At 33.3% G+C, this 12918-nt stretch overlaps 1 protein-coding gene across 5 annotated transcripts in view; it reads right to left on the bottom strand.

Moving 5' to 3' along the window:
- DENND1B (DENN domain containing 1B) overlaps positions 1 to 12918 on the bottom strand; it is a 251133-nt gene that overhangs the window by 82724 nt on the left and 155491 nt on the right. For all 5 annotated transcript variants that reach the window (XM_058533740.1, XM_058533738.1, XM_058533739.1 and 2 more), the window contains one exon: positions 6247 to 6372. In XM_058533740.1, coding sequence (XP_058389723.1) covers positions 6247 to 6372 — 126 coding nt within the window. The remainder of the gene's footprint in view (positions 1 to 6246; positions 6373 to 12918) is intronic.

Here is a 12918-nt window from a genome sequence, read left to right on the forward strand (position 1 = left end):
GAATTCTTGAAGTTAGGAATAAATCCGTATTCATCTTTGCATTCTCTATCATACCGAACATAGTACCCTTGCATTTTGAGTGTTCAATAAATATCCACTAGTTACTATTGGAATTATTTCTATAGGATAATTAAGGCACACGTAAGATATGGATGAGATGGGCTGTTTGTCCTGCCCTAATATTATGCTCAGCTTCAGAGCGATTATCAATATTGACTTAATATAATATTTTTGTTTGTTTTTAACAATGGGTATCTTTCCAGTTCTACATTGTCCTCTGGAGTAGGAAACTTAGCAAAAACAAGAAAATACTTAAAACATACACTAGGATGTGTATGACTTAGTAAGAATTCATATTGAAACAAAATTAAGGTGTCAGGAAGAATGAACTGTACAAAAATGTGAAATACAATCCAAAGCATCAACATAATACTTACTCAGTTCTTTAAAATACTTGGACTACATATGTAATGTCACTGTTACCTAAGGAGTAGAAATAAACTAAGCAAAAATGTCTCCACAATGACAGTATATTTAAATTTTTAAATCTCTGAAAGACTCTGCTATCAGTTTTCTCACGAAAATATTCAAATATATTCAGGTTCCCACACAAAATAATAACAAAGGATTTTTCAAGTTATATAGCATTTTTCTTCCAAGTGTTCCAATGCTATTATGTAAGTTACCACAAGTCTACTCTCAGAGTTTATTAACCATGAAAACAATAGTTTCTTCTATTGCTAAAACTTATGGATGAAAAAGAGTCTCACATTCAAATCATAAACTTTAATCATCAGTAGCAGCAAAATCTTCTCTTTGTACATATTATTACATGAGTTTATCCTAAAGTTATTATATCTGTCTTGAAAAAATACAGCTATTGATGTTCCATTTGCCTATGATTCAGAAAGTTAAGATGGAAAAAAATTAATTTTTTTCTAAACTAGACACAGCCATTTCTAGCACTTTGGTTAAATTTGAACAATTAAAAAGATTAATAGGTTTATGTATTAATTTTATACATGCTATGAAAAAAGTACATTTTTCTTCCCCACAATTTAGGGAAAAACACCCTGTTTCATGAAACATATTACAGTGACTTGGAACTTTTACTATCAAAGCCTAGTTCTACCTGTCCCACAGGAGTTGTGCAGTACTTTTACATTTTTGCTAAAGCAATTAAGCAAAATTCCCCCTCTAATAATAATAATAATAATAATAATAATAATAATAATAAAAAGAAGGAAAAAGAAGTTCCATAAAAGCAACCATATTCCATCAGAAAGGCAAATATGCACACATATTTCATTGGTAGCAACCATCTCTAAAGTCAAGGGTCCATACTTGAGCTTGGGTAACGAGAAGAGTGGCTGCCTAAAATGTTTTAGTAACCATGAACTGTGAGGAGTGAGTAAAAGGTGCTTTACAACTTGGATTTTTAAATCTCTAACAAGGTGACAGTTACAAATTTGTTAAATGGAAGCTTTAAGGCAAAGATTTAGTGAATGGCCACTTAAATTATGGATGCCAATCCTGTGCTTAAATTGATTTAGCTTAATCACAAAATACAACACTCCCTACTGATAATATTTTAAAGGAATATAATCCAAAAAAATGAAGGACAACTCCTCCAACTTGCTGAAAAGAGCCCCAGATTACTAACCAATCTTTATTTTAAAAGGAATTTACTTTTTATCCATTAGCAGGGCTCACAGCAGCCCAGAAAAGCCTGAGTGATTGAAACAAATGATAGCACCCTACATATTCAAAGGAAAGATTTGAGGGTTACTTCTATGCTCCTAGACAGGATAATCAAGTATATGCCTTTGGATATACTAAGCAATGTTTTACTGAGGCAAACATTTCTTTAGCATTAGCTGTTGGTCAAAAATTTGACTTTTATTTTTAATAGCTTGTGACACAAATGATACACAGAGGTACACTTTATTAGTTGACCCCTGATGACCCTTTATTAGTTATTTAATGCCATCATTTAAAAGTATTCTCACATTTATAACGTTTTTCTTTTTGGGGATCAGAAGAGGGTACTTTATTTTAGTTGTGTTAAGGGATTTTCCTTACCAAATTTACTACTTCTAAAATGTCATTCTTAATAATAACAGCTTATATACACACACACACGTATATGCATATATATTATATATATACATTATATATATGCATATATATTATATATATAATATATACATGTATATACATGTATGTGCATATATATAATATATACACGTATATACATGTATGTGCATATAATATATACATGTATATACATGTATATGCATATATATATGCATATAGCACTGACTATATGCCAGGCACTGTTCTAATTAACTTACATGCATGAACTCACGTTATCCTCCTCTAAACAACCCAAGAAGTAGTATTACCTTTTTTTTTTTTTCACATGAGGAAACTAGAGCACTGAGCAGTTAATCTGCCCCAAGTCATATAACTAGTTAGTGCCATAATGAGGGCTCGAGCCCAGGCCGTCTGGTTCTAGAGTCTGTGTTCTCATCACTTTTCTTCAATTTATTTAGCACATCAATTTGATCTCACATTTTTGAATTCTTAAAACGTAGTTAACTTGCTGCTGGCTAAAATCCAAAAAAAGCAAAATAGCCATTATTTTATTTAAGTCACTTTCAAACAATTTTAAGGAGTTTTACATTTTTCTCTGTAATTAAGAACAGGTACAATTTATTTGTCAATCATGCCAGTGTGTCATTTAGAGAGTGTAAATAAGGCATTATGTGAAAAGTAACAACGTATTTAGAGTTGTCAGACATTCTAAATGCATATTTTATAAAATAAATTACTCTTTGGCAGTATATAGCATATATGTTTAGTATCTGCATTTGAAAATGAATATTTAAATCACCCTGGAGTGCCTTCCCTCCCAGTCCACATCCACTGGTGCCCCAGTAGTCCCCAGGATCAAAGACTGTAGGGAAGAGGAAGAGGCAGTCTGACCAGTGGCAGTTACTTCAGGTGGACAAAACCATAAACGGAAATAGGTGGCATGAATCACAGATTATTTCCCCCACTTATGTATACACTATGAGATGCCTATACCATCTGTTCCTTTTAGGTAAATTCCTAAGACTTTCTATCATTCATTCAGTCTTTCCTTAAGTGTATACTGAATGCCTGCCATGCATCTTCACTTAGAACTGTAAGTTCCGAAGATTTATCTCCAGGCACGCAGGACATAATAATGGAGTCCAGATAGAAGAGAAACATGCCACACTGAAGCAACAGTGGGACTGTGGAAAGTGTAGATTCAAATTCAGGTCCCACTACCAGCTGAGGAACCATAGTGAGGGTATTTAAACTCTATGAATATCATTTTCCTCATCTCTAAAACAAAAAGGGTAATATTTCGAAGAGTTTATCTAAAGGGCCTATCAATACCTGGCACCCAGTGGGTGCTCAATGGTCAGTTATTGTATTAATAGCAATTAAAAACTATTCATATCAGTAAAAATAACAAGAACTACAATAAGTAATATATTTAAAAGGGAGAAGAAATGTGTTAAAGAAAGTAAGTATAGTCAGTTCATAGAAAGAAAGGGTCAGTACGAACTACAGCTTCAAGGACCAGGAAGGAACTAGATGGCCATTAAAAGCGAGAAAGATACAAGCGCTGTCAGGAAGAAAGGACATTATAAATACAGGACTGGAACCTGGAGGAGCCTGGGCCATCTGGAGCCTCAGGTGCAGTTCTCTGAATTGAGGCCAGAGCTTAGGAGGAAAGGAAAGGGAGACACAGACCACCTGCCCACCACGAGGACCCTGAATGCAAGGGGCAGGGAAGGACCCTGAGGCCCGGGCAGTCACAGGCCTAATCTGCAGGTTTAATTTTGTCAAATGTAAGGGAAATACTGGTTCATTTCTATATGTATATCAACAATCAGGAAATTTTGAAATCTGATACCTAATTAAAGAATTAATATCCATTTAAAGCTATTTAGTAATTTTTCCCTTTCCAGTTGTACTCTAAGAGCTAGAGAATACTACTGAAATATGTTTATGAAAAGAGACAAAACTATGAAATAATTGTAACTTCTAAACTTGGCTCTTTTTTCTTTACATCAATCAGAAAATATATCAAAGATATATGCCTATTACATGAATCCAAAAAGACTTCATAAAATAAAAATAAATGCACTTTTAATAAATTAGAACACAAGGTAATTTGTCAAGATAATGCCTAAAACAACAATAAAAAATATTTTATACACAATATATCATTTTCCTTAAAAAACGATTTTTTTTTTTAAATAAATAGAAAAAACTGTCTGAATACATTCAGTATACTCTAAAATTTAAGCTTTCATTCACAGATTAAATCAAAAGAAATGTAAAGGCATAAGGAATGAAAATGAAAATACTATCCCCCAACTTCTGGAAAGAACTAGCAGTAAAAAAGGAAGGAGAAAATACACATAGAAAGAAAAACTATAGATAAATTAACAAATAAATTTATAACAAGATGTGATCAACAAACAGAAAAGATATTCTATGATGAAATTATATATTTTCCCACAGATACTGAGAATTTGGCTTTCAAGATTTTTTTTTTTTAAAAAGTCAAAGTCATTAAAATCTTGTACCCCTATCTGCTCAATTAAGCTCAAAGGGGGGGAATACTAAGCTATAAAAACTACAGTAATTAATATTAAAGATGGGATATTTTTATAATTTCAACCAGTACCTAACACATTGATAATTTAAATCATTTAAGAAAACTTTCTCTTCGATTTGCTTTCCTCAAATCTGAAGCCTATGAGAAATTCAAAAAGGAAAATGAAAAATTTAGCTTATAAAGATTAATAAGTATTTAAATGTGGCAAAATTCAAGCAAAGCGATACTTGTAACTTTTCCTTCTGTATTGTAAACTTGAAATCAATCCCTCTTTAAAAAAATCTGACAACTAAAATTAATCACTAATTTTGTCTTTCAAACTCATTTTTATGTTTTAATTGATGTTCAGTAATTTGAATATGAGTATGTTCTATTGTGGTATGGATGACTGGTTTCCATTAGACTCTATAACTGTCAATAATTTTTGAAGACTCCCCCATGTGAGATATGCATACTGTGTATAGTACTATGAGTTCTATAATGCTTTAAAAACTATACACATATTTCAAAGAGATCAGTGTGCAAATTAGACACATGTACTTAACTCGACACAGCAGCTGATCTGCCTATACATTTAAGGACTCCTTCCCATAACTCAATAACTCCTCAGAGGTATAAGAGACATGGGGTGGGAACTACTAATTTGGAAGTCAGTTTAGAAAGGATATAACCCATTCACATTTGTTTAGTGGTTTGTGGTTTATGATAGGGTTTACACACGAATCCTGAAAGGTAGACAGGGAAGGTATAAGAATTCTCATTTTACAAATAAGATTAAAGTCTTGAGAGACTAAGGAAATAGGTCAAGGTTATACAGCTTAATAATGGTGGAATTTCTATTAGACAGCAGGTGTTATTATTTATTACTACCTCAATGTTTTTTACCCATTACAACTTATTCATCTGGTCATGGAAGGGCAGTGTAATAATTTTCACAAAATCAGACTAACATACTTAACCAATAATTCAGAGACAGAAACAAATATATTTTGATTTGTACCTTTTTAGGCCATCTAAAAACTTGGCTACAATTCCACATAATAATCATTTTTAGGGTATTAAACCAAAAAAGAAATGGCAAAATGAGCTAGGCTATGTTAAATAGAAAAGCCCACTTAGGAAAGTGTTATGAATTAGGAAAATAAATTTCTAAATATTGCAAAGTTTTCAAGTTGTAATATTTTTAAATTTCCACTTTGTACTTGTGATTTCTAAACTCACTAATTTAATGAACCCAATTGTCTGGTTAATTTCTTAATGATCTTAACAAGATCAAGTAGTTACTTTAAAATGCATTAGCACAATTCACTAATTAGTTAAGAGGTATTTCAATTTTAGAACAATAAATAAGGTGATAAGCAAAAGAATGTGGGAAATATTACCTAAAGCTTACTAAAAGAACTAAAACCAAAAAGTCAAGAAATTGGAGACAGAACTAATGTTTTAAAGCGTATTATTTTGGATTTTAAAAGACCTTTATGAGAATTTTTTTAAGATATGATATTAAAATGTTTCTTTTTTCTGCCCCATTCCAAAGAACCATAAAAAAACAAATTAAAATAGTGATGAAATAAAACGCTTACAGGTTTGTATCTCAGTGCATCTCTGTAGGATCCAAACAAAGCAGCCTGTGCCCTAAGGAAGGCCCTAGCTACTCCGTCCCCTGTAGCTGTAGACTGCTTCTTCAGCTTACTTTTCAGGGCCGAGACCTGCATGACAGAGAGGAATAGTTAAATTAACACCTCAGAAATTGGTACAGCGAGGTACGAACCCAATCAGCAGGCAAACCACAGTGCCTGCAGGTCAGCCAAAAATTCATCCTCCTCCTGATAGCTTATCTTTTTAACTGCAGAGAGCACCTGCTGGTCTGTTAATTGAAACGAAAGCAGGAGATAGTAACGTGCTAATGCAAATTGGTTTATGCTCTCTTTTTTTCCCCAAGGCCTCTTGACATAAATAAGCTTTAATTATTTTACAGTAAACTGCTTGTGAGCCACTTTTCTGCAGATTTTTAGCAATTACAATATGTGTCTACTTGTTTTGAGATGAAGCCGGTTGGGTATCGTTTTTTTCTGCTATGTAAGGTTATTTGTTACAGGTCCTCCAGGATCATTTACCATTTAATTTTATTTTTGGAAGCCTTATTTGCATATGTAATTTTCCAGTCATTTGTTGAATATATAGTTTTCACCATTATTAGATAAAAAGACGGGAGAGAAGTTAAAGTTATTGAGAACCTACTATGAGTAGAGAATTATGTTATGCAAATGTTATACACTGTCTCTTTTAATTGACACAGTCTTCTAAGAAAGGCCTTCATATTACCATTTATGAATGGTAGAAGAAAGAGAGGCTCAAAGACATGAATCTATCTGCCCCCCATATAGCTAATAAGTGGCTATTAAAACTGACATTTAAACCCAGTTCTGTCCAGTTTTCTCTACCACCACATGCTGGGTTTAAGTTCAATGTCATTGCCTTATGAACCAGTAATCAAATTAAAATATTAATGTTCTTAAATCAAAGAAAAACTTGTTATCTAGAAATCTATGTAATTTTAAAAAGCACCTGTATTTGTTACAATTTTTCATACATTTCCATCCCTTAATTTCAGGTTCTGTACATTTTAGAAAATGCACATTACTTACGAGCAGCCCTTACTTAGATGAATATTTTGTAAGTGCAATCATACTCCTAATGTATATTCTTATTTTTTAAGGGGGCAGTGATGTAGTATGTTCCTATGCATCCAACTCACTTGACTCAATTCCTTTTACACATAATAAAAAACTACACCCTGTACATTTAAAAAATATTGATGCTCATATACATTCCTCATCAATGCTTTACATGGGAACACGAAGTGGTGTAAACAATCTGTTTTCTTGAGGAAAAAAACTGATGGGACAAATTCGGATTGGACTGCTTCCTTAACAGAGCATGTTCTTATTCTTACACAACTAAAGATAACAAAGTAATGTTACTTCTCCTTTACATATATATGCAAGAAGGAATATTTTTATTTCTTTATGCAAGCAGTCCTGACTACTCTTGTAGATGATGATTGTAATTGAAGTGTCAACCTAATTAACAACGAAACTTTGAATAATGCTTATGAGAAATGAACACAGCATCAGAGGAAAGACCAGCTCTACAGGTGATAAACCTTCACAGTAGTGACATTTTCCAGTGTAAAGTCACAGTTACTGTGATCTGATCAAAGGAAGAGACCCCCATTGGGTCCAATTATAACCACAGTTTTGAAAAAATTATTGTTATGATGTTCATAATCTATGCAGAAAGGCCTTTGCAGATACGTCTTCTCCCCATAGCTGTGATCTTTTCAATTTCTATCCAAGCTCCACACATTCAGATAAAAGTTTAGAGCCTAATTCATTTAGCCCACAAAGTGCATAAACCAGGATTCATTTAAGAGGAAGTTTTTATTATTAAAATCTAACCTCAATAAATGTACATTTCCAGGTAATCCACATATTCAAACAATAAATACAGCTGAAGGACATAAAAACAAATCTTAATGTCTTTTATTCTGAAGTTTGTAATAACGTTTTTTTTTTTTAAGTTTCAAATGCCTTTAAATAAAAAATAATGGGAATGAATACCAATACACATATTTAATTATTGCCCGCCCAAAAAAAGTTTATGATGGAAGGAATATGATTCTAGTCTTTCAAAGTATTATGAAAAGTAAATTGTTGGGCTATTTTTAAATTTCTACTTCAGAAAATAAAAAACATATTTAAAAATGTCATGCCTTATATTTTTGCAAAAGAAAACTCCTCAAGGTATATTTTTCTACAAAATATGATATTAACAATTCAGTTCTCCACAAATCAAGTATTCTTAGGACAATCATAACACATATGCTCACAGAGAATGGAGGCAAGTCAAACCCTTCCTTAGCCTTTGTTACCCCAAGTCCTTGAATACTTAAGTTATCTAGGATATTAAGGCCACAATCCCTTCCTAACCAAATCATAAATATGTGGCCTTCACTTCCAAAATCAGTCAGTGACAGTTCCTGAGCTCCCTGAGAAGCTCTGTAGAAAATAGGAGAGAAAAGTAAAATACTTGTTCTACAACTGTGCTGTCCAATTCAGTACACTAGACACACAAGCACTTGAAATGTGACTAGTCCAAACTAGATTTGTTCTAAGTATAAAATATACACTGGATTTTGAAGACTTAGCACCCACAAAAAGGTAAAATAGCTCATTAATAATTTTTATATTGATTACATGATGAAACAATAATACTTTTAATATATTGGATTAAATATATTACTAAAAATTAACTTCACTTATTTCTTTTTACTTTTTAACACAGCTACGAGAAATTTTTAAATTGCATACATGGTTCATATTTTACTTCTGTTGGACAGTGCTATTTTACATGAGCATCCTATCTCATTTCATACAGACATGTGAGACTGAAAAATTGCCTAGCAAGAAATATGGTTACATTGTTCCTTTGCCTATTTCTACTTTATTTCAACCTTTACAAACTGCATAAAAAGAGTTTTTCCTTGACCTACTCTAGGTGGGCTTCGACTGTCAGTAGATCTGAGGTTGTTCCTGTTTTTCAGAAAGCAGATGGGCGGCTAAGTGTTTCTGTATGTACAAACCAATGCTCAAAAATAGCCTGTAAAAATGAAATTGTTTTTAAAAGTCACTTTCAGCTATAAGGATGTTACTCTAATATAAAATGATTGTGTCAACCTTGCTGTTTTCCTGTCCTTAGATCACTGGAGTAAATTATCACCAGTTACTATTGCCCTTTGCAGTGCTAATTAGCTTTTAGCAGTTTTTATCTATAAAAAACTGTGATGTCTCTTCTGCACATTTTCAATACTTGGTCTGGGAAACAGCATTTTCTGCTTTAATTTCCAAACTTCTAAGTTTAGTTACAAAATAAATGTACATCTGCCCATAAAATCCTAAAGTTCATACTCACATGTAATTCTCAATTCAGAAAAGCATTTGGAACCTTAGTGACTCAGCTATTATCATACAATCCTATTATCTGATACTGAAAAAGTATCAATTGATACTGAAAAGGTATCAATTGTTTTCTCTTCTTATTCTTAAAAAAGTAGGCCAGCCTCAATCTCCAATAGCTAAAGATTACTTCAAAACTGACATTTTATTTTATTATGACATTTTTCAGTCTCTAAATGAATTATTTTTTAAGTCTAAGGAAGCATTCTACTAGACCAAAAAAAGTTAAAACAGTGAAAAGAACTTCAGAAACAAGTACATTCCATTGCTCTCACAGAATGCTTCAACTCCTTTCATACAGCGAGAATTCGAGGCTCCAAGCAGCCATCCGGGAGAGAGCTACAGCCTGGGTTTGAGCACAGTGGGGGTCCACTACAACGGGAACAATATTACCACCGACTTGCCACTTTTACCTTCTGAGCACTAAAGTGACTATGAACAAAAAGAGGGAATTACATGAGTAAACATAGCAAACAGGTACAAATTAAAAGAGTGCAAGCCACACGCACACAGTCTGCGTAATGAAGTAATTATGCCAACCGCGAGTCAGGAAGCGAGAGCGTATACAGGAGCTGAGTTTGTCAGAGAAGTAACAGAAGTCACAGATTTTTCTCTTACTTGACTTTTAGATGTGTATTTTCAGGAAAAATAAATTAACCACTACCCAGAATTTTTAATTTTACTTTTTAGGAGAGAAAACATCAGGGTAAAGAACAGATGATAAAAATAAATGTTCAGAAATAATATTTAGATAACTACACAACCTAAAACACCCTATGATGTTTTTAAATATCTCCTTTTACGTAACTAAACTGTACTCCAGAAACTACATACATTTAGAAAAGTTAACGCTCCAAATAATCATCTGCTTTAGAAAAAAGTTACAAAGTTAAAATCTTTTATTCTCCTATCAAACGTGTTACAGTTATCATATGAATCAGATACTAAATCCCTATACTTCTTTAATCCTTCTAATGTTCAGTTTTTTAAGATACAAAATTAACCCTTCTCTCTTAAGATAATTTTGTAACAAGCTTCTATTTAAGGATTAAAACAGTTAACTGTTAATATTTACTAAATGAAAAGCATAGGATATACTTGCGGAGGGCATCATTACATTGTTTCTCTGTATGCTTAAATTACCTATCAAAACCTCACTAATTTTCTGTCATCTACAACTGTTTTCCTTTCAGAGGCATCTTAAAATTAAGACAACCAAAACTCCTCTTATCCCCACTTCAAGCCCAATGTCATGCCAGTATCTCTATAATACCAATATTATCACTTCCATTCATCCAGTTGCTCGAAAAGGAACCTTGAGGGTCCTCTTCCACTCTTCACTCTTTCTCAGTTCCCACAGGCAATACATCAATCACCAAGCCCTGTCAGTTCGACCTCTGATAGAGATTTCAAAGCTGTCCACTTTTCTCTAAATCCTTGCCACTAGCAAGTCCAAGCAACCATCATCTCTTACCTAGACTACTGCAAGTGGTCTTAACTGATCTTTCTGCTTCATTTCTTATATTCAGTAATCTTCAGGACCCAGAACTCAAGAGGATATTTTTAGAAGTCAAAGTGGATCATCATACCTCTGCTAAAAGCCTCCAATGAATTTCGAGTAAAGTCCAAAGGTCCTTAACAAGAACTACAGGTCTTTCATGATCTCACTCCTGCCTCTCTCTAGAACCTCATTTTGCATAACTTCCTCTTTTGTTCATCTTACTACAGCTATACAGGCCTTCTTTCCATTTCTTGAATGTGCCACCTCTTCCCCATAGCAGAAACTTTGTACATCCTATTCTTCCTCCTCCCACTTTGCTTGGCTTATTCAGACTCATCATTTGGGCCAACTCTGCAAACAAATATTTTGACACATTGAGCTTGGCTGGACCACAAAAGGCTGACCCGAGTTTGCAGACTGGTAAGAATGGCATGTCAGCCTGGCTACAATTATTTTCACTTCAGCTCACTTATGGGAGAGATGGCTGTCAGTCCACCAACATCCACTCTCCCTTTCTTTGGTAATAGAAATTCTAAGTTTTGACTGGTGCTTGGTTAATCTAGCTGGGTTAATCCAGCTACTTCTAAACATCCCTTGTGACTTGGTGTGGCCATGTGGTTGGGTTCAGACAAATGGAATGTGAGTCCCAGGAGGGCAGCATATATGTCATCCTGTTCACTCAGCTCCTAGCACAGTGCGGGCATACAGCAGGTGTTCGATAAATATTTGTTGAATGAATGAATGATTCAATGAATGAATGAATGAACAAATTAACAACCTGCCCCAGGAACACTTTTACATTAATTTCTCTAGTTAATTGTATCAGCATATCTGTGATGGGGTCCAGGAACATAATTCACTTAAAAGTTCACCAAGTCATCATGATACCAGCAAGATTTGGGAACTGTTATTGTGACAGGGCTCACAATATCATACACACAAGAAGTCTCTTGAATATGGAAAAGTCAAGAACTTAAAGGACTAGAAACAAATTGTAAATAATTTTTAAAGCCAAAATCAAGGTCTTTACATTTCAAAAAATATATATACATATTAGCAGTTAAGAAGAGAGAGAAGCATGTTATTAAGATGATACAGAAAAAAAAAAAGACATTAGGAGAAAAGCTAGCTAATTTAGTTGGAAATGAAAAGCCATGAGAAAGCCAAGGAACTTCATGAGCACTTAAAAGCACTAATAGGAACAAACTATAAATCCACTTTAAAATGGCAAAAGCACCGAGATATAAAGAGGGGAACTGCCAAAGCCTGGATCACTGCAGTGGGAAGGGCAGATTCTCTTATTCCATTAAGAGAAAATAACAAAGATCTTTTAAATGTTTGCAAGCCCAGTTAACTAAGGTTTTCTGTTTTGGTTTTTGTTTTATTTTGCTTTTGTATTTAAAGTTTATATTAAAAAATACACATCAAGAAAATAGGAAAAATAGAAAAATCTTTAATAGTTTACTTACAAACAAAAAAACTTTTTATAAACAATCACACCTCTGAAAATAACTGTTTAAAAGAATGGTGAGTTCCTCTGACACCCAAAGCAGCGCGCAGATGCCATCACAATATGGTCTCCTTTTCCAGAGAGGAAACAAAAAGCTGCATTCATAGCCAAAAAAGTATATATTAAACATGCTTCCAGTTTCTTTCTTTCATTACTATGAAAATATCCTTATAAAATATTCTAGAGAGTAACTCTAAACAGGGACTTTAAAAGCAACATCTATTAC

The sequence above is a fragment of the Diceros bicornis genome, chromosome 38 (genome assembly GCF_020826845.1).
Source record: "Diceros bicornis minor isolate mBicDic1 chromosome 38, mDicBic1.mat.cur, whole genome shotgun sequence".
Taxonomy (NCBI): Eukaryota; Metazoa; Chordata; class Mammalia; order Perissodactyla; family Rhinocerotidae; genus Diceros; species Diceros bicornis.